The sequence below is a fragment of the Anopheles moucheti genome, chromosome 2 (genome assembly GCF_943734755.1).
Source record: "Anopheles moucheti chromosome 2, idAnoMoucSN_F20_07, whole genome shotgun sequence".
Lineage (NCBI taxonomy): Eukaryota > Metazoa > Arthropoda > Insecta > Diptera > Culicidae > Anopheles > Anopheles moucheti.
In genome coordinates, this window is record NC_069140.1 from 62509938 (window position 1) to 62536486 (window position 26549).

A 26549-nucleotide genomic window follows, 5' to 3' on the forward strand; every position below is an offset into this window, starting at 1 on the left:
ATCCTGCAGTTATTTTTTCCCGCACATATTATCGGAAGGTGTCGAAATTAAGGACACCTTTCTTCGAAGTACCCCATAGTGCCACTCTCTTCACATTCGTGTATGCTATCGGTTTCCTCAATTTAGTTCTTCGCAAAATAGTGAAAAGTGAACAAGCAGAAAGGTAAGATGTAATAATCGTTACAGAGAATTGGTTTGTTAATTTATTTTGATTTGTTTTAGCTAAACATGGATTCCTCATTGCAATCATCCAAGAGATCCGCTCAATATTACCGGCGAATTCAGAAACGCACTCTGAATGAAGCGGTGGAAGAGGAAGGAGAAAGCAGCCGGATGCCGATGGATATAGGTAAGTTAACACTTCTTAAATTTAATATTCGTCTAAAAAAGTGTTTTATGTTATCAGTGGACTAGTGGATGTGTGAAGTAAAAGCATTCTTTTCTTTTTTCTTCCTCTCTATAGATAACGCACAGCGCCAACACCGACGCCGAAATTGCAAGGAATCCCAGGGTAGGAGAGAAGAAGGACGTAAGCGCCGCGTGAGGAAGAGAGCGGCAAAGCGCGCGCGGCTAATCGTGTGTGGATCGCGCAGAGGAAGCGGCAACGGCTGGTAGAAAGGAGGCGTGGAAGCGGGGACCAGCTGACTGCGGCTGCAGGATACTACGAATTAGTGTGAGGCAACGGGTGAGTACGAATAAAGGAAGAGGGTGTGCAATCTAACGTGTGTACGTGTGTGCGGTTTCATTTCGATGCATCCGAAAGGCCTTGGGTATGAAGTATGGGAGAGGGAGGAGAGGATATAAGACGATACAACCCCACGCGACGTGTCACGGCGACATGCTCAATTCTGCTGCTATCGAGACTGTTTTTGAGCATGTTTTTGAGCATGTTGCGTTCATACAAAACTTCGCGTTTTGTCGCAAACTTTGCTGGTTGGGGTTTTTGAGCATGTTGCGTTCATACAAAACTTCGCGTTTTGTCGCAAACTTTGCTGGTTGGGGTTCTCCTCCCTCTCCCATACTTCATACCCAAGGCCTTTCGGATGCATCGAAATGAAACCGCACACACGTACACACGTTAGATCGCACACTCTCTTCCTTTATTCGTACTCACCCGTTGCCTCACACTAATTCTTAGTATCCCGCAGCCGCAGTCAGCTGGTCTCCGCTTATACGCCTCCTTCCTGCCAGCCGTTACCGCTTCCTATGCGCGATTTACATACGATCAACCGCGCGCGCTTTGCCGCTCTCTTTGATCTGATCTGATTGTAGAATCTACTATTGAGAAGATTCGGAAGATGGTGGCCCCTAAGGTTGAAAAACTGTCTTCGTTGCTGGATTTCGGACTAGCAGTGAAGCGGTTGGTAGCAGGGGTGAGATCCTCCGGGCTACACGCGTACATGTACGACGCAGCGCTTTTGAAGGAGTTGGTACGGAAGCTGCCACCCGTCATTGCCACCGACTGGGCACGAGCTAGAAGGACTCTACTGGATGTCACGCTGGTAGAGTTTGGCCGCTGGATTGGAGAGTTGACGGAAGACCTGTGTGCCGTTATCGACATGGAGCCTGTAAGCGGAGTCAGCGATACGGATCGCCGGAAACCGGAACCATTGCGGCAATCTCAACGGCCTCAGCCTCAGCGTTTCCAGCCTCATCGACCCCAGCCTGACCGTCCGTCTCAAGGGCATCCCAGTGGTACGGGGCGTGTGCACCCGACGTTTTGCAACGCAACGGCCCTTCATGAGGTAAGTGCCAGTGTTCCGGCGTCTTTGGACAACGATCTCCATTCCCAGACTGGAGCTTCAAGCAGCAATAATTGGAGCTCGCCTAGCGAATACGATTCTGCAGGACTATAGACTGCAAATCCGACGTGTGACCTACTGGACGGAGTCGAGGAATGTATTGAGCTGGCTCCATTCCGACCACAGACGTTACAACCAGTTCGTGGCGTTCAGAGTAGGAGAACTCCTGGAGAGCACTAACCCGGAACAGTGGCGCTGGGTGCCAACCAAACTAAACGTTGCGGACGATGGCACGAAAAGGACGAGCGCGCCGGATCTCTCCGGTTTCGTGCTCCCCCTTTTCTCTGGGAGTCGGAAGATGCCTGGCCCGCTAAAGACGTCGCAGTTAGAGACACGCCCGAGGAGCTTAGGACGAAGCTACACCACAATCGGATGATATAACCGCTCATTCGGCTCGAGCGATTTTCTAAGTGGAAACGAGCGCTACGGACCGTGGCGTTCGTGATCCGTTTTGTGGAAAACATTCGTCGGCAGAGAAGAAAGGATCCGAAGTTAACAGGACCGTTTTGCGAGCCAAATATGCGCAGCAGAGGATTGTGATCTGTATCTAGGATGAAATGCCTTCCTAGCAGCATACGATGGAATTTGGTTACCGCGTAAACCAATGCCACTGCCTCCTTATCAATTTGACTATACTTCCATTCTGCTTGAGTTAACGATCGTGACGCGTATTGAATTACCTTTTCTACACCATTTGGAAATATATAATGATGAGTCGGGCTTGCGACACGTCTTTATTCGTTGGTGATTCGAACAGAAGAGAGACTTGTTCTCCTATTTTGCTAACGCATGCATCCAGCATCCACACACATGTATGCAAGGCAGCGTTTACCATACATGGTACTCTTCTTAGCTTCTAGTGTACCAGTTGGTATATAATTCCTCCGGGGGTAAGAGTCGAGACCTCCTCGGCTGACGTGGTATAGGTGTGCCTCATCATTACATTCGTTTACATTTTTTTAAAATAACGTTATAATTCATTTGCTTAATTACTACTTAATATTTAATTACTGATTTACTCATTTTCTAACCCTTGATAATCCCTAACGATTAACCTTTAAGTCGCTTGATTTTGTTTTTATGACGCTTTACTCCTCGATTGTTCATGAAAGTTCTTTCTTTGACGATATTTGCTGTTGTTTTGTTTGCTCTTGGTTGAGTTTTTGTCCGAATATTTGGTGTTACGTATACATTTGTGGCTTCTTGTACAGTTGGTGGTATTTCTCTTTTACAATTCTTGCTTACTTGTCGTTTAACGGCTGCTTCTAGGTTGTGTTTTGCATCGGCAAAGAGTTGGTTGGAGCTTTCTAATATTTGCGCTGAGTCAACGTTATTTGCGTGATTGAACGTTAATTCATTAGGAGTATACTTAGTGGCTGAATGGATTGTATTGTTGTATAGCGCTACTGCTATCCTTATCGTAGATTTGACGTCGTTGTTTTCGTACTTGTGTTTATTTGTGTTGTAAATCTCGGTGATTGTACTATGTGTTTTTTCTATCTGTCCGTTGGATTCTGAGCATGAAGCGTATTTCAGAGCCACTCCTAATGATCCCAAATAGTTTTTGAGTTGCGTTGATCTAAACGTTGTTTCATGATCAGTTATTATCTCGCTGGGTATACCGTATTTCATTTTTCATTTTCATTTTTCATTTTTATTAGTCAAATTGTTTGCCACAAGGGCTGTACAATTACTGAAGTCTTACAATCTAAGAACATAAAAACTAAACACGAAGGGAGCAAAGACGTGGAAGAAAAAGAAAAAAAACTATACAAAGGACTGAAAGAGGGGAGGGTAAAACAAGACATTAAGGATTGGAAGACAAAAGACGGGAGCGGAAACTATTTATAGTTATGTTGTGGTCGAACAGATCGCCCACCGAATTGAAGTCGGAGAGCGCACGCATCCACGGATCGCTCAAAGAAAACCGCGTACGACGTAGGGGGATAAGGAGAGGTGGGCGAACGCGTGGGCGAAGGGATGTAGTACGGGATAGCCGCCTGTAGGATAGGGGAGTCGATATTCGACAGGAGAATATTGGCGATAAACAACTCGCGGGCATGACTGTGGCGAACCTTGAGGCTCTCCAAGCCCAGCAGCCGACACCTCAATGGATAAGAAGGCAAGGTCGCGCGAGGGTTGCCCAGGAAGCGCTTGGTGGCAAGACGCGTGAATTTCCGTTGCACCCTCTCCAACCTGTCCAACGCGGTGGCACCCACAGGCGACCAAACGACCGCGGCGTAGTCCAGAATAGGACGTACCCAGCAGCAGTACAGAGCCTTCAAGCACAGCGGATCCTGAACCTCAGACGCCATACGAAATATGAGGCCCAGCACCTTGCTGGCCCGCTCGATGACCGAGTTGAGTTGAGGCTCGAAAGACAGCTTGTCATCGAGCCACACCCCAAGGTCTTTAACAAGAGAGACTCGTGGGAGTGTGGAGCCACAGCGCTCGTAATGATGATTCCTGACTGGGGAGCGACCGAAAGAGATGAGCAGCACTTGTCGACACAAAGAATGAGACCGTTGACAGTGCACCACCCAGCAAACGCATCAGCAAAGTGTTGAAGGGAGTGACAGTCATGGGACGAAGACACGGGAAGGAAGAACTTGACATCATCGGAATACAGCAGACACCCATCTGGAGGGAGAGAGCTGATGCAGTCCGAGATGAAAAGGGAAAACAATAAGGGACTCAGCACACTACCCTGAGGAACTCCCGACTTGCCGATGAATGGATCAGAGAGAACCCTCTCAACCCTTACTCTGTAAGTGCGGCCTTCAATGAAGGAACGGAACCAGAGGAGAAGAGGCCCACCGAAACCAATACGCTCGAGCTTAGCCAGGAGCAGCCTATGGGACAAGCAGTCGAAGGCAGCCTTAAAGTCGGTGTAGATGGCATCGACCTGCCTACCAGCAATGAGGTTAGGGAACAGGACGAGCATCAACGACATCAGGTTCGACAGGGTGGACCGTCTCGGCATAAAGCCGTGTTGGGAAGATGGGATAAGCGGAGAGACGACGGGAAGAATAAGGGAATGGATGACAGATTCGAGGACTTTGGACGCTGCACAAAGGATTGAGATGCCTCGGTAATTGGAAGGGGAAGTTCGGCATCCCTTCTTGTGGATGGGAATCATCCAAGCAGATCTCCATAGAGCGGGAAAGACACCCGTAGTCACCGACCTTATGAAAAGGCGAGTTAAAACGGGAGCCACAGCCTCCTTAGCGTCTATGAGGACGGAGGAGGGGATGCCATCGGGACCAGGGGAGAAGGAGCGCTTCAGCTTGCTAAGGGCGGAGAGGACCAACGGAACATCACACTGGACGGTGCTGACGTTGATGGCGTCGCGGGGAACGCTCGATAGTCCGGACGAAAGAGACGCGGTCGATTGGTCGGGATCAACAAAAAGACCGCCAAAGTGACGCGCGAACAAATTACTTATCGCCAAAGGGGAGAAAATAGAACGGTTGCCGGAGGTCATAGTGGACGGGATGCCGGACTGGCCGCGGCGTTTGTTGGCATAGTGCCAAAACGTTCTAGGGTTGGAGTGATAGCGGGATTGGATGCGCGCGATATGGGTACGGAGACAAATCCGATTGTAGCTACGGTGAGCTGCTGCGGCGTACTTAAAAACACGCAGATGGTACTGAGACCGGTGCATGCGATAAGCACGACGCGCCCGATTAAGGTCCGACTTGAGTGAACGAAGGTGTCTGTCCGACCACGGAGGTTTGGGAGGAAGGGCACGAAAGGGACAACATATAGAAAGGAATGATAAAATAACTGACGTAAAGTTAGCGACAGCATCGTCAATCGAAGGAGCCGCATCCAGGAAACTCCAGTCATGCATATTTATGAGGCGCCCGAATTTCGCACAGTCAAGCTTCTTATAATTTAACTCGCAGGACGATGTACGAGTGGGTCGGTCCGTTGGGGTGGAAGCGACCGAGAAAGCCAGCTCTAAGGCAGGATGATAGGCGTCCTCGGCAACTAAAGCTAAAGGTGCTCGACAAACAGAACCACAGCACGGTAAGGCAGCGGAGTTGCACAATATGAGGTCTAGTTGACGACCTTGCGCATTGGTGATTCCGGAGAGCTGATTCAGATTGTTGAAACTCAGTCCATCAATGAATTCCGATTCGCGCTTTCTAAAATGAGACGGGATAAAACACATAGTATTAGAGGCGTCGGGGATCCACGTGATAAAGGGCAGATTAAAGTCGCCAAATATAAATAGTTTGTCGACTGGGCTCATGCGCTCATGGACTACACCAATGCAATCGTGCAAGGCTTCGATGATGGATGAGGAAGTGCTATTGTAGGGCGGGATGTAGATGGCTCCGAGGTAAATATTCGAGTTGCCCTGGTCGATGCGCAACCATACTGATTCCAGCGACGTACACGGTGAGGGAAACGGCGTGGCAGCAAGCAAAGAAGAGCATGCGATGAGCACCCCGCCACCGCGTGACCGGGAACTGTTTAGGATGCTGCGGTCGCACCGGAAAGTGACGAAAGAATCTTCAAACAGTAACGAAGAAGGGATCGACGAGTCCAGCCAGGTCTCAGTCAGGATATATATGTTGTAGTCGAATTCAGAGATCGCTAAGCGAAAATTGTCAAGCTTGATACGGAGACCACGCACGTTTTGGTAATAAATGTTGGCATTGTTCTCCGACAAATGATCACGCCCGAAAGAATTGGTCCAAAGTTTGCTGGTGTGGGCTGCGAGTCAGTGCTCTCTTTCGCTTACTAGGCGGGGCCTGATGTGGCAAGGATGAGCGTGATGTGTTAGTGTGCAGTACGGTTGCGTCAAACGCAGTTCCTGGGGATGAAGAAGAGAGAGAGTTGTTATGGAGAAGCGTTCTGTTGAGGCTGGGAGTATCCCTGGGAGTGCGTGGAGATGAGAAGATCAGCAGCCGCAGTATTCGGAGAGAGATGGGACGGTAACGGACGTCGATGTGGCTCCTGATAAGTAACAGGCACAAATTCTCTTACGCGGACGCCAACAGGCCAAATCTCAGGAGAGAGAGCTGCCGCGCGTAAGGATTCCGGGATGCGCACTTTAAAGGAGAGTGAGCGGCGGGATGCTGGATCAACACCGCGAGGCAGGAGAGAGAAAGCGATTACGTCGTCCGTGTTGATCCGACGGCTTGCAGAGGATCTCACTTGTTCAGCGGTGATGTGGTGAGCAATTCCCAGGATATGCAGCCAGAATCTTTGAGGAGCACGCTCCTGTGTAGCCACAAGATTGGGAGACGGGATATCGTTGGAGCCGGAAACGGCGGCTGCATTCAGTATCGGGGTTCGACTCGCAATTTTTGCATATGAAAGCGTCTGGCCGGCAGACTGGACTGTCGACCTGCCACCTAGAGAGGAGGTGAGATTAGTGCACCGATGCTGAGAGGCGATTGATTTCAACGGAGACATCAGGGCGCGCATCTCACACGAGAGAGGCTGGAGAATGGCATCTTTGAGTGACGCGACGATAGTGTTGAGTGCTGTCTGGAAACCCGCTTGGAAGCTGCCTTCCTTCGTTGATGATCTGCGACGGATATCCCAAGTCTCCGTGCAGGCGGGACAGCTCCAATGAATGTTATGAAGAGGGCTGATGCTGACCAGAACTGCATCCGGAACCGTGGTGCAGCTTTTATGATACACTGATTCGCAGAAGCAGCAGCAAATCATGTCGGCGTCGGCAGAGGCGACGGTTGCACAGGCGGAGCACACAGCCACCATTCTCAACACTGAGTAAACAAACAGCGACGCTGAACTGCACCAATCTTAATCGACAAATCCTGGTCACACTGAGCTGCCGGTACTAGGGGCGATAGATAGAACGAACACTATGCGCGAGATAAACTATGCGCACACAAATAAATAACTAAAAAAATGCTTTTGCACGTAGCTTTTTATAAATTTAAGCGGAGCATAACAGACACACGTCAGAAACTCGCAAATGACAGATGACGAATTCGAAACTCGCAAATGACAGATGACGTATTGTGCAAAATATTGTGAAAGCTTTCTTTGTACTTGGATAATGTTCTTGTTTTTTATGTGTAACATTTGTAGATGTTTCGAAAACGAATCGATTAACGACAAGAAACTCGTATGGTTTATTATGTAAATATCCATGTGTACACGTTCTAAGAGTCTGCTGGTTACTGGTCGCGGGGATATTTTTATACGGTATGGCTTACGTTCGAATTTGTGAACATTGCAAACTTCGCAATTGTTTATATAATTCTTTATCCACCTCTGCATATTTGGGAAGAAGAAAGCACGTTTGAGTTTGCATTCGACCTCTGATATTCCCCGATGAGCCCTTTCGTGTTCTCTGGATATGATAATATCCTGATTGTACGTGTCTATTACGTCTTCTACTATTGTTTTTGCCATGACAAAGTTACCTTTGATTGAATAATTGTCCCTGAAAGCCGTTTGTAACACTTGCGTTAATTCTTCTGGGACAAGAATTGCAGTTTGCTTACTATTATGGAATTTCAGTAAGTAGCGCTTGAAGTCTTCTATGCCAAAACTGTTTTTAGTTATTACTGTTCTATGGAAATTAGGGAATGGCGTTTCTCTTACAACAGTTGAGTTTGTGTTTGAAATTTTGAAAATTAGCTGGTTGCGATAGTAATTAATCGGTCTGTTCGTTATATGGATGAAGTAATCACTTGAATCGTCGGCAGAATGTACAGTTCCAGAGGATTCGCCCTTTTCATGATTCGTAGCTTTCAGTGAGACCGTTTTTTTAACAGTAACGTTTTGAGTTATTGTTTCGTTTGCGTTGACTTCTTGCGATATTCGACTCAGCGCGTCTGCTACGATGTTAGTCGTTCCTTGTCTGTATTTTACATCATAATCGTAATTCTCTAACTCTAATTGCCAATTAAGTATTTTAGAATTTGTAAATGATGTTTTTATGAATACTAACGGCTTATGGTCGGTCACAAGGATGAATTTATTGCCATAGAGATATGGTCTGTACTTTCGTATTGCCCAAATTATCACAAGAGCTTCTTTCTCAGTAGTCGAGTAGTTACTTTCTGTTTTGTTTAGGGTCCTGCTACTGAATGCAATAGGTCTTTCTTCACTTTCTTGAATTTGCGACAAGAATTGTCGTTGAATTTGCGACAAGACTGCACCAAGAGCATGATTGCTCGCATCTGTTGTCAAGATGAATGGTAGGTTAAAGTTGGGATATGCTAACACTTGGTCTGAGGTAATTATATTTTTCAATTCTTGAAACGCTTTAAGATAATGTTCGCTTTCGAAATTTACTATAGTATCTTTTTTTAAGCAATTGGATAACGGTTTAGCTATTTCTGCGTAATGTCTTATGAATCTTCGATAGTATCCGGTCAATCCTAAAAATTGTTTTAATTCTTTTTGCGTTGTTGGTAGTTTCCAATTAGATATTTTTTCTATTATTTCGGGATTTGGCTTGACGCCCTTTGAACCTATTATATGCCCTAAAAAATGAGTTTCTTTTTTGAGAAATACGCATTTATCTAATTGGATTTTTAAATTGAAAGCTGTTAATCGTTTCAGGATGCTATCCAAAGTTTTTAGATGTGAAGTTAAGTTTTCACCAATAACAATGATATCGTCTAAATAAACGAAGCAAATAGATCCAATAAGACCAGATAGAACATGCGTTCATCATGCGTTGGAACGTAGCTGGCGCGTTTTTCAATCCAAATGGCATTCTGGTAAATTCAAAATGCCCCTGTCCAGTCGAAAATGCAGTTTTTTCTTGATACGCTGGATCCATTTGGATCTGATGGAAGCCTGATTTCAAATCTAAAGTTGTGAAATATGATGATTTGCCTAAATTATCTAGTATCTCTTCAATTTGAGGAATTGGATAACGATCGTTAACAGTTTTCTCATTGAGTTTGCGATAATCTATAACAACTCTTATTTTTTTTTCGGCCTGAGGCGTCATTTTTCTTAGGAACCACCCAAATTGGTGAATAATATGGGCTACTCGAGTGAACAATAATTTCATTGTCTAGCATTTCTTGTATTTGTTTTTCTACATCTGATTTGAAATGATGGGGAAATCTGTAGGATTTTGAATAGGTTGGTTCGTTATCTTTTGTAATTATTTTATGCTTTATAGCACTTGTCGAAGAGAGTTTCTCGCCTCCTTTCAAAAGTACTTGAGAATTTTCAATTATTGTATTAAGTAAACTATCTTTTTCTAATGGTAAGAGATGTTCTGTACGGATCAAGGATTCTATAATTTTTTTATCTAATACTTCAAGGTTACGTACAGAGATAGGCGTTATAGTTTCAAAATTATTTACTTTCAACCCAAATGTTTTCTTTTCCGTTGGAAATTTTTGATGGAAACTTAAAACATTAACGGTTGATTTGCCATTTTCGACTCTATATAAACCTGGCTTTATAATACAATTTTTGTAAAGTGTTTGAAAACGCGGAACAAACCAGTCACCGTCCTTTAGTGTATTAATTGTGATTAAATGGTTAAATATTCTTTTAGATGGAAAGTATTTAGTGAAAGGGAAAGTAATTTCATTGATAATAATAACTTCTTTTGTATAATCGATAATGGTGTTGTTTTCAGCAAAAAAGTTAGACCCTAGTATTCCATCGAAAATGTCGTGGAAATTTACTAAATAGTAAGTCTGTTTTGGCAATCCAAAACCAAGTAGATTAATCTGCCCTTTGCTGTGGACGCAATGCTCGCCTGTTATATTTTTGACACGTGTGTCCTTAATCGAGGTAATCGAAGATTCGGGAATTACACCATGTCTAAGAATGTTCTTATTCGAGCCAGTATCGATTAATAGTTTCAAATTTTGCCCACTTTTAGAGTTTGTGCAGTTCAAATACGGGAGGTAATCTAAGCTGGTTGGGTTACCTCTGTAACTTCCCAAAAATTTGACATAATTTCTCCTTCACAATCGCAAGCATCGGCATCAAGTTGTGGAATTTCGTTATTATTCATAACATTTCTGTTAATCGTTAATTTGCTTCTAATAGACGGATCAACATCCATTTTCTCAGTCGGAGGTTTATATCGAATTTGTTCTGGCTTAATCTGGTAATTCGTTTGGCCAGTAACCCGTGCCTCTGTGTGTATTTTCCTCGAGTCTGCATTTGTTGTAAAACTGTTTAATATTCTATTAATTGCACCAGGTTTTTGAAATCTATTAACAGTAAGTTGCGACGAAATTTTCTCATTTGCAGTGAATTTGCAAAGAAATGCGTAAGCACTTTCAAGGTCATCCGGTTTCGCTGCTTGGGCGTACCCGAAATACGGATGTTTGAGCCCGGCGATAAATGCTGCTAACATATCTTCATCAATAAATTTACAAATGGCTGTCCAATTGTCACTGTATAACCTGTTCTGTCTAGCAATAGTCTTGATGTTGTGCATTATATCCTTAGTCCTCTTGTGGTATGCGTGTATACTCATTTCATCGCTTTGCTTGTTAGACCAAAGTTGAGCCTTATAAGTGGCAAGCTCTTGGCGATCTCCAAAAGCTTTAACGAGTACCTTTTTAACATCATCGAAATGTAAGGGATTGCCTGCGAGACACAGCACATCCTTAGCATTTCCAGTAATTTTATTTAGGATTGATTGTACGTAAATTCCGTACACCTGACTACTCACTACATTTTCAAAAATCTTTAACGTATCTTCTACCACTGTTATCCACGATTGCAATTGCTTACGACTACCATCATAGACTGGTATCGATTTGATTGGATCAGGGATCCGAAAAAAATCACTGTTTGCATGAGGTGTCTGAACAGGCACCGTTACAGTGTTAGGGAAGCACGTGCTTGCAGGGTTCGATAACCTTTGTAGCGCAACTTCGAACGATTCTTGCCTAGCAGATACGTGTTGTATACTTGCGTTTAAGCTGCTCATCTGTGTTATTAATTGAGATAATTGAGATAACACACCTCATGCAAACAGTGATTTTTTTCGGATCCCTGATCCAATCAAATCGATCGTTTTGCGTCTATCTGGTAGTGCGCAAAAAAAATAATTCCAACGTGGAACACTTAACCTTTTAGTCTGGTGTCAACGACCTTGTACAAAAGATTCTCACTACAGCACGTGGTTACAGGGCGGCGGCACCACAAATCACCCGAACTTTGAAGATCGCTCGGAGATGAAATCACGCACTATTTAATCACAAGCGGATTTCGGGTACACTGTCACAAAGATTCACTAGAAAATCAAAATCTTGTGTTTGCACTGTTTTAACCACTGTATTACCACTTACTATATCCTACCGGCTGCGCCAATGATGAGTCGGGCTTGCGACACGTCTTTATTCGTTGGTGATTCGAACAGAAGAGAGGCTTGTTCTCCTATTTTGCTAACGCATGCATCCAGCATCCACACACATGTATGCAAGGCAGCGTTTACCATACATGGTGCTCTTCTTAGCTTCTAGTGTACCAGTTGGTATATAATTACATGTCGAATATTCGCTCCATTGCCCGTGCTCGATGCATCAGCCGCTACAACGATTGGTAGATTAGGGTTGTAGTGAGTTAACATTTTAGGTCTGATTTCAGAATCTGCTTAAAGCGTTCGAATGATTGTTGGCACTTGTCAGACCATACACAACTTGCGTCTTTCCGTAACAGTTGATCTAGCGGCTGGCGTAAATGGTGCATTTCCTTTATAAACCGGGAGTAATAATTTACTGCACCCAGGAATGATCGTAACTCTGATATGTTTCGCGGTGCTGGCATTTGAGAAATGGCTGCTACCTTAGCGGGGTCTGTGCGTAATCCATTTTCGTCGATAATATGTTCCAAATATTTCACATGCGACATGTTGAACTTGCACTTTTCTATCTTAATGCGGAAACCGTAGTCCTCGATGCATTTTTGTGTGTTTTCCAGATTTCTATCATGTTCTAATTGTTAGCAAAGAAAGACACGTGTTAACATTCAGGATACAAGGAGAAAGAGAGTTTTATTCGCTTCGCGTTCGTTCTTATATACATCGCACTCATTCCAACATTTCTGACATTTGACATTAGTGACAATATATTCAAGCCAGGTTGGATCATTTCTCACACTCCTCCTCTTGAATATATTCTTTGAGTCCGATTCCCATTGAGAATTCCTTTATCTTTTGCGCTCCTAAAGGCTTTGTTAACATGTCCGCTAACATTTCTCCCTAGGCACAATATTTCAATTTAATTATTTGCTTTGCACATAGATCTCTTGTATAATGGTATTTAGTATCTATGTGCTTAGATTTTCGTTTTACATATTCCAAGGAAGTGAAATCAATGCAACTCCTATTATCTTCATTAATTAATGTTGCCCCTTTCTGTTCTAAATCCATTTCTTTTAACAATTTTCGCAACCATACTGCTTGTTGAACTGCTTCAGATAAAGCTATAGGTTATGCGGATCGTGGTCGATTCATAACAAAAAAATAATTTTTATTTGTAACTACACCTTCAACACATGGCTTACGACTTAAGACTGAGCTGACTTTCCCTAGCTCGACCTATTTTATTCTATCTTTTCGCAACTTCAGCATTCCTCGGTCAGCCAATCGCGGTTGGTTGTACATTCGTCGTTGGTGTTCCCACGATGCGTTCATCAGTCGTCAGCATTTCAGTTGTTGTGGTCCCACGATTCGTTCATCAGTTCCTGAGGGTTGTCTTCCGGTTCCGGGGCTGGTGTTGTCACTCGCTGGTACAGTGGTGGAGACCTCCCGTTGGGTTCTAGGCTTGAAACATGAGTGTCCTGTGTCTGTCTGACTTCCGTGCATGCTCGCATGGCGGTTGGTGGTCGACCGTTGAGTGTGGTGCATGCTGGATGCTGGAGTGCATTGGATCTTTTTGAACAAGCATGTATCAGATGTACATTTTTCAAAACCTATTTGCTTTAAAATTTCTGCTATAGTCTTATACCACACTCGAGCTGCCTGTTTCAACCCATACATACTTTTCTTTAATCGACAAACCATATTTTTATTTCCCTTTTTCGTGAAACCCTGTGGCTGATACGGGTGCAGAAACCTCATCATAATCACAACCTTTTCGCTGTCCAAAGCCTTGCGCTACAAGTCGTGCCTTATACCTTTCAACATTTCCGTTAGCGTCTAATTTTTTCTTAAACACCCACTTGCATCCAATCACATTGCTGTCCTTTGGAGGATAAGTAAGTTCCCATGAGTTGTTCTTCTTTAGCGATTTGTACTCCTCATTAATTGCCTCCAGCCATCTGTCCTTATCGAGAGAGGTTACCGCTTCGTTATAGGAAGTTGGTTCACTCATGTCAGTCGACACTAAACCTAAAAAATAATCATTTAGTTTAGGTGGTAGTTTACCTCTTGTCGATCGTTTCAAATTTAGGTTAGTAGCTAAATGATGTTGCTCATCTGAACTACACTGCGAGGAAGAGTCGTCTTCATCTGCTGTATTATAATCCTCCTCCTGCTCATTGCTCGATTCACTTTCTTCATCGACATCGCCCTGTTGATATCGATCGGGTTCAACATCGACAATAATTTCATCAGCTGGGAGTTCATTACTGCGCTCGGATGATGTTTCGTTGAACACGACGTCACGACTAATTACAACACGGTCTGTGCTTGTATCTACAAGCCTGTACGCTTTTTCTTGGATGGAATATCCGACGAATACCAATCGCTTTGCTTCAGGTTCCATCTTGCCTCGTTTTTCTTTAGGCATCCGAATACTTTGAAATGTTTGTAGGATGGCTTTCTACCGAACCACTTTTCAAAAGGGGACATACCTATTGTCTTCGATGGTAGTCGATTCTGTGTGTATGTAGCTGTAAGTATTGCTTCGCCCCAATACTTGCTTTCCATGTGTGCATCTTGTAACATACACAATGCCATTTCTTGAAGATATCTATTTCTTCTCTCGGCGACGCCATTTTGTTGTGGCGAGTACGGTACTGTTAGTTGACTCATAATACCTTCTTCTTTAAAGAACTTTTGCAGCTTTTTCCCAGTATATTCACCACCTTTGTCCGATCTTATTGCTTTAGGGGTCTTCCCGAACTGTGTTTTACAAAATGCCACAAAATTTCGAATAAATCGTTCTGCCTCAGATTTCTGTTTCATTAAAAACACAAACGCCATTCTCGAGTGATCGTCAATAAAGGTGATGAAATACTTGTTACCACTTGGTGTAAGTGGGAATGGCCCGCATACATCTGTGTGCACAATATCAAGAATAGTGTCACTTATTTGGTTTGATCTTTTAAACGGTGATCGAATCATCTTTCCTTCAAGGCAGCTTTTGCACACATTATTTGGACCGAACTCTTTCATTTCCGACTTATCGTTGAACAGTTGTTTTATTATTTGCGGATCTCGATGCCCCAGCCTTCTATGCCACAAATGTTGACATTCATTATTCCCTGTACTCACCAGCGCATTTTCTTCGACGCGTAGTTTTTGTGTAAATTGCCGCTCTTCTCCGCAACAGCAATTACTCGATCCATTTTCTTCATTTGGCAGCCATTTTCTTCGAAAATCACTTTCATATCCATTTTTACTAGACTGCTCACGGATATCAGACCACTTGCTAGTGTTGGTACGTACAGGACATCACTGATTTGCCGCAATCAGAAATGTCCGCAATCTGTTGTAAAAGACTTGAGAAAGTCTGTAGATGGCTTTCCATGTCTCCTCCTTCCTCCAGGTCCAAACGCGTTATACGCTTCAGCAAATACGTATCTGAACCGGCCTTGTGGTACTTCTTCAAAGCTTCCCACGCATCCTTGGCTGATTTCGCATAACGCACCAAACTTACTTGATCATCGTCAACACACAACCCGATTGTTTCCCGTGCACGGGAATCCTTCTGTAACCACACCGAGGTTACAGTTTCAGGTTTTGGTTCAACTATAGTTGACCAAACTTCATCGCGCACTAGTAACATCTCCATTTTGCATTTCCATGAGTTATAATTGTTATTATTTAATTTCGGAAAACTCCGGACTGCTTCCCATGTACTGCGGCTGGCACACATTTCCGTGGCAAGGTTGTCCATCGTCAAGCGGGTGTGGCTCTGTTGCTGCATGTCGTGTTGTGCTCGGGCGAACCGTGGACAGTGGAACATCACGTGGTCGACATCTTCCACGTCATGCTCACACACCGGGCAGTTAGGCGAGCCCTCCAGGATACCTTTGTTGACGAAGTAGCTCCGCAGGAACCCGTGTCCCGTTAGGACTTGGGTAAGATAGAAATCTATTTCCCCGTGCTTGCGGCCAACCCATGAACTGATGTTCGGGATCAGCCTCCTTGTCTTCAAACCTGGCGAACTCTGCTGTTCTGCGCCGGCTGTCCACTGGCGTTGCCAGCGCTCCATGGTCTCTTCTCGCTGCCGCTTCCGTATGTCTGGTGCTGGACCTCCCCTCGCTGCCTTTTCGTCGTGGCAGCGGATGTCCTCCTCTAGGAGGAGAACTAACGGGATGGTGCTTGCAACCATGCAGGCGGCGTCGTATGAAACCGTTTGGAATGCGCTGGCCACTCGAAGCACTCCGGTGCGATGTTACCTCTGGACTGTGGTGCGGTGAGTGTTCCTCTGTAGAAGCTTCCGTCCCCACGCTGGCGCAGCGTAGCGGACAATGCTATTCCCGACGTTCACCAGGGGTCTCCTTCTGCTGCTTTTTGGGCCACACTTGTTCGGCATCAGGGCGGTCAAGACGTTCGTGATACGAGGCCCCTTGTTGCAAACCTCCTCTAGATGTCGACCGTGGTGCTGTTTGCGGAGAGCTCAACTCCGAGGTACTTGAGCGTCTCCGTGGATTCGATCGTGTGTGTCCCCGCTCGTAATTGGCCTATCTGCGGGGTGTGATGGGTGCAGAAGATCATGTAGCCGGTCTTGTGATGGGCCAGCTGCAATCCCACTCCTCCCATCCAACGCTCGATCGTCTCCAGGTTCCTTGTAGCAAGGGCGCTGATGTCCTGCGTGTCCCGTCCAACGAGGGTGAAAGTCACATCGTCAGCAAACCCGATGATGTCCGCACGCTTCCCGAACAGCTCCAGACGGAGAAGGTCGTCGTACATGACGTTCCACAGAGTTGGCCCTAGAACCGAACCCTGAGGCACGCCCGCCGACACTGGTAGCGAGACCAATCCTTCGTCCGTCTCGTAGTGGAGCGTGCGATTCTCGAAGTAGTTCCGCAGCATCGCCAGGAGGTACGGTGGCGTGTTCCTTCGCTGCAGAGCCTCTCCGATCGCTGTCCAGTTGGCCGTGTTGAAGGCGTTCTTCACATCGATTGTCACCATCGCACACAGTCGGTCGCCATTGCCCTTCTTGTCGAGCGCGACCTTTCCGTTGGCGAGCACCCTGTTGATCGTAGAGCATCCCTTTCGAAATCCGTACTGGGCGTCAGACAGACCACCCGTCGCATCAAGATGTTCCGTGAGTCTGCGCTGAATGAGTCGCTCCAGTACTTTCCCGAGGACGCTCAGTAGGCAGATTGGCCGGTACGACGACAGTTCCCCGGGTGGTTTCCCCGTCTTGGAGAACAGCACTAACCGTTGCCTCTTCCATTCGTCCGGGAAGTAGCCTGTCCGGATGTAGTGCTGGAACGTTCTCCTGAAGACATCGGGAAAGGCCGTCATCGCCGCTATCAGGGCCACGTTCGGGATATTGTCGTCGCCCGGGGCTCGCTGCGGGTTGAGCGATTTTGCAATGCTCAACAGCTCCCCCTCGGTGACGGGATCCCGGTCGATGTCCTCGTCTGACAATCTGGCCGCTGTGGGCCACTCTATGGGCGGTCGCTCCGGAAAAAGTTCGCCGACGATGTGCTGGAGCTTCGCTGTGTCCCGTTCCATCGGTACGCGCGCTCCAGTCCACTGCTGCTTTCTGATCTTGTAACCCGGCCCGAATCCGTGGGGCCCTAGCTGTTACAACCGCGTGCGGGGAACGGTTTCGGACGCTTTCACGTTCACACACACAGGACGTAAACTGTTCACATTTTAAAACTTATACTAGCATTTATTATAAATTACTATAGTGCGAAACAGGTACGTGCTCGTACCTGCATGGTAACAAACCGACTCCCTGGGGAGCGTCACCGGGACCATCCTGTGACGATGACCCTGCTGCTTCGGCAGCCTTCGTCGGCGGCGTACGTCACCGCCGACACGATCACATCCACAGGCTATCGCATGAAGCGACAGCCAGGAGTGTCGAAGTTGTGCGACGCAGTCTGCGTACGCAACACTAGCTGTTCAGGTAGCTGTTCGCCGTACTCCCTCTTGCTTCGCTTGACCGCTTGCTCCAATGCTGCTCTGGCTGCTGTACAGGCCGGCCGTCGTTCCTCTCGCTGGTCGTCCGTCCGTGCTCTCCTGAGCCGTCTCCGCATCCCGATGCAGTTGCGACGTAGCTGGCCAATCTCCTCGTTCCACCAGTACACCGATCGTCGTCTTCCTCGGGCCGCAGGCAATCTCGGCATCGTCGCGTCGCAGGCGGTTGTCATGGCCTGCGTCAGCTCGTCCGCCAAGAGGGTGTGGTTGTGGATGTCCAGCGAGCCCATGACTTCAACAAAGAGGTCCTTGTTGAAGAATCGGGTCGCCCATCTACACTCCGCCGTTTGCTGCTCCCTCTGTCCCAGGTTGTGTCTGTTGTGCCGTCGTCCGCTCGACCGTGAACTTGATGGTGTTGTGGTCGCTCGGATTTTCGTCACAGACGCGCCAGTCTTTGTCTCCCATGAGCGACGGGCTGCAGAAGGATACGTCGACGATGGAGCTGCGACCACTGTGACCGCTCCATGTCGGATGGTTGCCCCGATTCAACAGGACCAGTCCCAGCGACGCCGCTGCGTCCATTACCACCGCGCCCCTGTGCACCCGCTCTCCATCGTTGCTTCTGCGTTCCATGCCCCACGCTCTTGACCAGGCGTTGACGTCGCCGCCAATCACGGTGTCCCGGTTCCGTGGTATCACCGACGCAATCTCTGTCCATTTGCGCCGGAAATCCTCTAAAGTCGAATCGGGACCCACTGGTGGTAGGTACACGGAGCAGAAATCGATGCCACGCATCTCGACCACGACGAAGCGATCCCGTCGATTCTCGATAATGCGTTGGAAGGGGTACCTTCCTGTCGATACTGCTGCCACATTGCCCGTCGGGTCCGCAACCCAGTTGCCGTTGTTCTCGGGGATCCGGTATGGGTCCGAGATCAGCACTATGTCGCAGCCTTCCGATCGGGCCGTTTGCAGCAGCATGTCCTGGGCCAGCTGGCTGTGGTTGAGGTTCTGCTGGAGTACCTTAACCATTGCAGGGCCGGCTGGTGACCCCTCCTCCTACTTGGCGGCAGTTGCGCTGGCCGAACGAGTGTCCGATTGCGTCCGGGCCCTTGCAGACGAGACATTTCCGCTCCTTAGTGCACGGTCCAGAGTGCTTAGGCTCAGCACATCGATGGAATCTGCTGGACCGATCCTTGCCGCGGCAGTTGGTGGCGATGTGGCCAAATTCATAACATCGGTAGCACTGGCGTTTCGTCTCCACCTTCCGGAGTCTACAGCACCGACTTAGCCCGATGACGTGCTACGTCTGCAGCGCCTCCTCCGTCGCGGCCACCTCTAGGCAACCAAAAAACGCGACCAACGTACCGTAGTTCGACTTTACGGTCGTGACCTGGTCCGCGTAAAGCTTCTGCACCTTCTGTTGTGTATACACCTCGGTCGTGCAGCTTTACGGCTTTGCTCGATCCTGTTGTCGTGCGACAGCGATCGACGTACGTTGTTCGGCTATCGTCGGCTGTGCGCGCGGCCATCGTCTTGCTCTCTTCCAACGCAACCGCCCAAGCGAAAGGACGTGTTCTGTAGCGTCCCGCCTTATTGTTATATTTGTGATTCTTAAGTCTTAACATAAAGTGTGTGGTATTAAGTGTTTTTAAATTTCGACCATCTCAGTTTTATTTAAGTAAACGAAAGTGACTTTTAAACACAAAAGTGGCGACGAGGACTAAAGTTTAGTGAAAAAAAAAGTATACCGCGAAGTGCAATCATTCCGCTCCCTCGCAAGCGGCGTCGCAAGTACACGGACCTGAGAGACAGTAGCATGGAAGAGGATCAACGTCGTCTCTCGCAACAATTCGATGTTCCGGGTACCGCGCATCTACAACCCGGGTTTGGAGCGCCGTTCCAACCAAACGGTGCAACGTTGGATCATCAAGCAGGATCGCCCACCCAGCATCCGTCATCCCTTATCACGGCGTCATCAAGCCAGCATCCGCAATCGCTTATCATGGCGTCATCAAGCCAGCATTCCCCATCGCTCTCAATGCCGTCATCACAGACGAATTTATAAAAAAGCGGTGAGCCCACAATGTTGCAATTGATCCAGCTCATGCAGCAAGTAATGACCAAGTTGGAGCAGCAGCAACCGGTATCACAATCGCAGTCAGCATCACAGCCACAGCAGCAACAGCAACCGGTATCACAAACGCAGCCGGCATCACAGCCGCAGCAGCAGCATCACCAGTTTCCCTTCAATCCTGAGCAAACCCTTGATTCGTTAGCCAGGAACATCACGGAATTCCGCTTCGATGCTGACGCAGGCGTAACGTTCGAGAAATGGTATTCGCGTTACGAGGATTTGTTCGTCAGAGATGCAGCCAGGATTGAAGGTGCGGCCAAAGTGCGCTTATTCCTGAGGAAGCTGGGTCCGTTAGAACACGAAAGGTATGTGAATTATATTCTTTCCCAAAAACCCCGTGATTTTACGCTCGAGGCAACCATTGCCAAACTAAAATCCATTTTTGGAAAGACAGAATCCTTGCTAATGCATGCAGTTAGTAAAGAGCAAGAGTGAGGATTTTTTGGTGTACGCATGTCGCGTTAATCGGGCGTGCGTGGATTTCGAGCTAAATGGAATGAGCGAGGAACAGCTCAAGTGCTTTGTTGCGAACGCAACTTGTCGGCTCCTCGACGACCGTTGATAAAAACCGTTGATAAAACGACACCGTTACACTTTAGAGAATACACTACGTTTATTATAATCGCATATCCCTAACTTCAGTGGTAGCTTAGTAGAAGGCTTGGTAGAAGTTTTAAAAAACGCGGTATTATTTCGGTCTTTGCAACAAGAGCGCGAGCTGGCCCTACGCGCGTGCCTTATATAGATTTTTTCCCGCGATGGCCGTTGCGCCTTCGGTTTAACGCGATCGTTGCCCTTTAGATTCGATCTTCGAATTCTGTCGAATCTGTCACCTTGACGCCCAAGGTCCTTACAATATCAACATGATCCCTGACAGCTCTCTGTTTCGCAATCTGGTCTAATTGTCTAAACGTGTTGTGTTTTGTCGGCACGGTTACAACGTAACATTCTCCCCACCGGTATGCCGCTTTAGTGGTCTACCACCGTTGTGCCGACGTCTAATAACGCGATATTAACTGCTGGTCGCTCTAATAAACCGCTTATCGTTTGCACCGTCACGCGTCGCACCTGATTGTCGGTCGTACGACACACCTTTACAATCCGTCCCCTAGGCCAGCAGTTTCTTGGGTTGTTTCCGTCTGCGATCAACACCAGATCCCCTTCCTCCAGCGGCTTCGTCGGTTGGGACCATTTGGTCCGTCTGGTCAGCGTCGGTAGGTACTCGTTTACCCATCTTCTCCAGAATATATCGGCAAACTGTTGTGCTGCCTTCCAGGACCTACGTATGGACGGAACAGAATCGTCGAACGGTAGCGGTAGCTTGCTTCTATTTGAGCTACCTAAAAGGAAGTGGTTTGGCGTTAGTGGTGGATCGGTTTCATCTTCAACCGGAACGTCTGTCATAGGCCGCGAGTTTACGATCATCTCGACTTCACTCAACCTGGCACGGAGTAGCTCGTCGACGGGATGATGAGGGAGATTGAAGGAGGAAAGCGTTTTCTTCACTGATTGAATCAGTCTCTTCCATGACCCACCAAAGTGGGGCGATGCCGGAGGGTTAAATACCCATTTCGTCGCTGGGTGCGTGAATTCTGTCATCAGCCGATTGGTCTCTATCAAGGCAGACGCTTCCTTTAGCTCACGTGATGCGCCTACAAAGTTGGTGCCCCGATCGCTCACAAACTCCAGTGGCGTTCCTCTCCTGGCAATGAAATTTCGGATCGCCAATATACACGAGTCAGCAGATAAACTGCTCGCAACCTCGATGTGAATGCCTCTGGTGGTGAGGCAGGTGAACAAACTCCCCACCGTTTTTCGTTTCTCCTGCCCACTGCGACTATCATCGGTCCGAAATAGTCGATTCCGGATGATTTCGCTTACTCGTACAGCAACAAATTGGCTGTATCTTCGATGGTCCGCAATTATCCAGCACATAACAGTCTTGGAATCGATCCAGAATACTTCTCGCGCAAAATGTAGACGATGCGATGCTCGTATTGTGTTTGCTAAACGCGCTCCTATTACTGCAGCCTGTAGCTCCAGTCGGGGTAAAGATGTAAACGTTAAAGGAGCGACCTTTGTTTTCGAAACCACCAGTGCACACTCTATCTTACCACTTTCTTCAAACCTAAGATAGGCGATAGCAGCCATTCCATTTTCGCTGGCGTCACAAAAAACATGAAGTTCGACGCTCGAGTTTTTATCGGTCGAGGCTTGTCGGTAACATCTAGGAATGCTTACTGCCTGTATGTTTGGTAAAACGGATAACCAAATATGCCACTTATCGAGAAGAGTACCTGTGATTTCTTCATCCCAGGTGACCTTAGTGCGCCAGACTTCTTGCAGCAGAATCTTCAGGTACATTAAAAGGTGGCCGATTAATCCCATGGGATCGTAAATGGACATTAGGATCCGCAATAATTCTCTCTTTGTTGGTGCTTTCCCGTTGAGCAATGATTGTGGATTGTATCGCGGAGAGATTTTAAAGGTGAACACATCCGTCTCCGTGTTCCACCACATGCCAAGCACCTTTTCCGTTGACATTTCCATTTCAATGGGCATGTCAATATCGCTGGAGTCGTTCCCGTTCATCACACTCTTCACTCTGGTGGAATTAGACAACCAGTTGCGGATCTCGAACCCGCCTTGTAAATGGACGAAACGGACATCACGTGCGAGTTTAATCGCTTCCTCTTCTGTCTCTACGCTGGCGAGCATGTCATCCACGTAATGTTCGTATTTGATACACTCGACGGCTCGAGGGTATTCTTCTAGGAAACGGTCGGCATTTATATTTTTCACGTAATGTGCTGTGCTTCGCGAACATGCAGCTCCGAATGTCATCACACTAAGTAACTCCATTCACCTTCGCAGCGGCGTCAAACACAACTCTTACCTTTCCCGGTTTATTCGGGTTGATGACGGGAAAGATGGGCAAGTACCAATCGTTTGGCTCTTTGGTGCTTCGCTCAGTAGGGGTAAGCTTTCTTATATACGCCCGCTCTTCGTATTCTTTAATCTTGGCATACATTGCCTTAGCCAGCTCTGGGTCACGGCGCAGCTTTCTCTCCAGACAGTCATGGCGTTTCAACGCCATAGCTCGGCTATCTGGTAGCTTAATCGATTCATACTTCCATAACAGGCCAGCCTCATACCGACCATCTATCAACCAAACTTTGGAGGCAAAAATGTTTAGTGCACGCTCTTCATCATCCGAACGTAGCTGTTTAACAGGATGGTACACTCCCAGCGACTCAAAAGAGAAGTATTTCCTTAATGCCAGATCCATCTCACTATCTCTTCTTTCATTGCAGGGGCAGATATGCACGTTCATGGACTTAGCACGATTCATTATCGCATGCTTCGATGTATGCTTATATGGACCATACAAAAACATTTCATGTATGTCTCCGGTCACCGCAATCTTATACTCGCGGAACTTGTAGAGGACGGTCAGGAGTCCAACGAGCTGGTCCGGTCCAGTAAGTAAAACTGAGTTCAGGCTAACTCCATTCACCTTCGCAGCGGCGTCAAACAAAACTCTTACCTTTCCCGGTTTATTCGGGTTGATGACGGGAAAGATGGGCAAGTACCAATCGTTTGGCTCTTTGGTGCTTCGCTCAGTAGGGGTAAGCTTTCTTATATACGCCCGCTCTTCGTATTCTTTAATCTTGGCATACATTGCCTTAGCCAGCTCTGGGTCACGGCGCAGCTTTCTCTCCAGACAGTCATGGCGTTTCAACGCCATAGCTCGGCTATCTGGTAGCTTAATCGATTCATACTTCCATAACAGGCCAGCCTCATACCGACCATCTATCAACCAAACTTTGGAGGCAAAATCATCGATCATCATCATCGATCATCGATCGTTGGCTAATCGGCTGTGTTTACATCACGCTCTGTTTTTTTACGGCTTTTTGTGTGTAATTTTGCTGTTGATCATATTCTGCTCACGTACATTATTTGAATTGAGCCTTTGTGATCATTTCCGGATTATCCCCAAGTGAACTGCTGTGAGACTTTTTTCGCTGTTCGTGCTTGTTTTTTCGTTCCTGTTTGAGCGTTGCGATACTGTCGTTTGCCGCTATGGCCACTTCTTGTCCGTCGTGCCTGGAATCTGTAAATGACGATAATGTGTATAAGTGTGCTGGACTGTGTAATAACACCTACCATCAAGCTTGCCTAGGCGTCTCGGTCGAGGTCCTGTCCGAGATTGTTAAACCTGGTTCGCAGTCATCGTGGTCCTGTGCAAGTTGTTCCAGCCTCCGTTGCTGCAAAGTCACGTTGCTCGAAGAATTTGCTACTATCTTGACCAACTTTAAAACGGTGTTATTAAACGAATTTGATCGTCGATTGAATGATGCACTTGCCGCCATAAAAACTGATATGTTGACATCGGTCAACAGGGATGTTGTTACGCACACTACCAAGCTCTCTGTGCCGAGAAATGCTCACCTGCTGAATATACAACCATCAGTTAGTAACACTAACACACCTCTAAGCACGCGCAGCAGTGAATCCATCCGCTCATCGACGAATGCTCCGAAGCGCAATGCGCCCAAACGCAGGCTTGTCGAAATGTCTCCACCAAAAACAGTTCTTCCCGACAATGCCGCACCATTGCTTATAGGCACAGCACCAATCTCAACACCGTCTCGTGCGGTTCGCATGGTTCCCTCATGGGAACCGAAATTTTGGTTGTTTTTGACCCGCATCGAAAAAACGGTCTCTGACGTGGAAATAAAAACGCTGGTCACTCACCAATTGGACACCGACGACGTCATAGTATTAAAGGTGCTGCCTAAGGATCGCGATATAAGCACTCTCACCTTTATCTCCTTCAAGGTGGGTTTGTCGTCTACGCTCAAAAGCAAGGCATTGGATCCTTCAACCTGGCCTTCCGGTTTAGTATACCGTGAATTCACCGATCGACGCACAAATGTGCCAAATTTTTGGTATCCTGCAACTATTACTCATCCTTGCGATACACCCGTGGATTTGGGTCCACTGCTCCAGACCGGTCCAGACACCAGACTGGTGAACCCACAGCACTCAACACAACCTCATGCCGACAATCCAGCACTCACCAAAGCACATGTGAAAGTACACACCGATCCCACATCCCACACCGAACCACAGACGTCATCATCAACACACCCACATTAAGCCAAGCACCTGTATCCACTCCTTTACACGTGTTATACCAAAAAGTAAGAGGATTGCGCACTAAACTCGTCGATCTCCGTATGGCTATTGTCGAGTCCGACTATGATGTGATCGTACTAACGGAAACCTGGCTTGATGACTCTATTCCATCCTCGTTCTTCACAGACAACTCGTATATTATCTACCGCTGCGATCGAAATATTGATAATAGTAATTGTTCTCGTGGTGGTGGAGTACTGATCGCTTGCTCCGCTAAGCTTAACACTTCAAATGTTACACACACCTTCCCATCTCTTGAACTGAGTTGGGTACGCTTGAAGGTCAACCAAGTATCGATGTTCATCGGTGTCATATATGTGCCGCCTTATCGAAGTAACCGTGAGTCTATCCTGCATGCCTTGCACGAGAGCGTAAGCGTGATCCTGGATAGGATGAAACCTTCTGATTTGCTGTTGCTGTTTGGCGATTTCAACACTCCTTCTCTCTCCTGGGTCGCGTCCCTAACAGACGCAAACTGCTTTACTCCCAGCATAACATCCGTTAACGATGGGATGCTTACAGACGGCATGACTCTTAACGGATTGTCGCAGATTTCGGGTGTGAAAAATTTTATGAACCGACAACTCGACTTAGTTTTTGCCAATCCTATGGCGAAAACATTATGCTCTGTTACTGAATCCTCGACTCCGTTGCTCAATTTGGACAATTTTCACCCGGCAATCGACGCGACACTGCACGTCCCAGCTAACAAACCGACTTCAAACGGCCGCAGTCATCGGACTCCGATTAGAAATGAAGGCAGACGTTACAATTTTCGAAGACTTGACTACATTGGACTACAACGAATTCTAGAGAACTCGGACCTTAACTTCATCGAAGCTGCTTCTTCAATTGACATCGCTGTATCTCAACTGAACAATGTAATCCTTTCATCCTTTTCCTCGTGCTGTCCTCTCCTACCTCCCCCTCGCAATCCGGTTTGGTCCAACAGAACTCTTAAAGCTCTAAAAGCTGATAAGAAGCGTGCACTCCGTACCTTAAGACGGGTCCGTTCCTCGCATGCAGTTCGAGTATACAGGTACGCCTCCACTGCATACCGTATCTATAACAGGGCATGCTATAGGTCATACCTTTTGCGCCTTCAATCCAGGCTTACAACTGAACCTCGATCGTTCTGGCGTTTTGC

At 47.0% G+C, this 26549-nt stretch overlaps 1 protein-coding gene and 1 pseudogene across 1 annotated transcript; one reads left to right on the forward strand and one right to left on the reverse strand.

Moving 5' to 3' along the window:
- Positions 1–3569: 3569 nt before the first annotated feature.
- LOC128296919 (uncharacterized) lies at positions 3570–14497 on the reverse strand. Its single transcript, XM_053032454.1, has 3 exons — positions 14158–14497; positions 4064–4212; positions 3570–3581 (listed from the first exon to the last, which is right to left on the reverse strand). The coding sequence occupies exons 1-3, from the start codon at positions 14495–14497 to the stop codon at positions 3570–3572; spliced, it is 501 nt and encodes a 166-aa protein (XP_052888414.1).
- Positions 14498–19879: 5382 nt separating this feature from the next.
- On the forward strand, positions 19880–20942 carry LOC128296940 (uncharacterized; annotated as a pseudogene).
- Positions 20943–26549: the final 5607 nt, after the last annotated feature.

Excerpts from the sequence above, each read along its gene's own strand:
- LOC128296919 (XM_053032454.1), bottom strand. The coding sequence starts at position 14,497 with ATGGAACCTGAAGCAAAGCGATTGGTATTCGTCGGATATTCCATCCAA. Across the intron at positions 4,213-14,157 it reads TTTGAAACGATCGACAAGAG|ACCTTGGGGTGTGGCTCGAT; the intron begins GTAAACTACCAC and ends CTCTTGTTAAAG.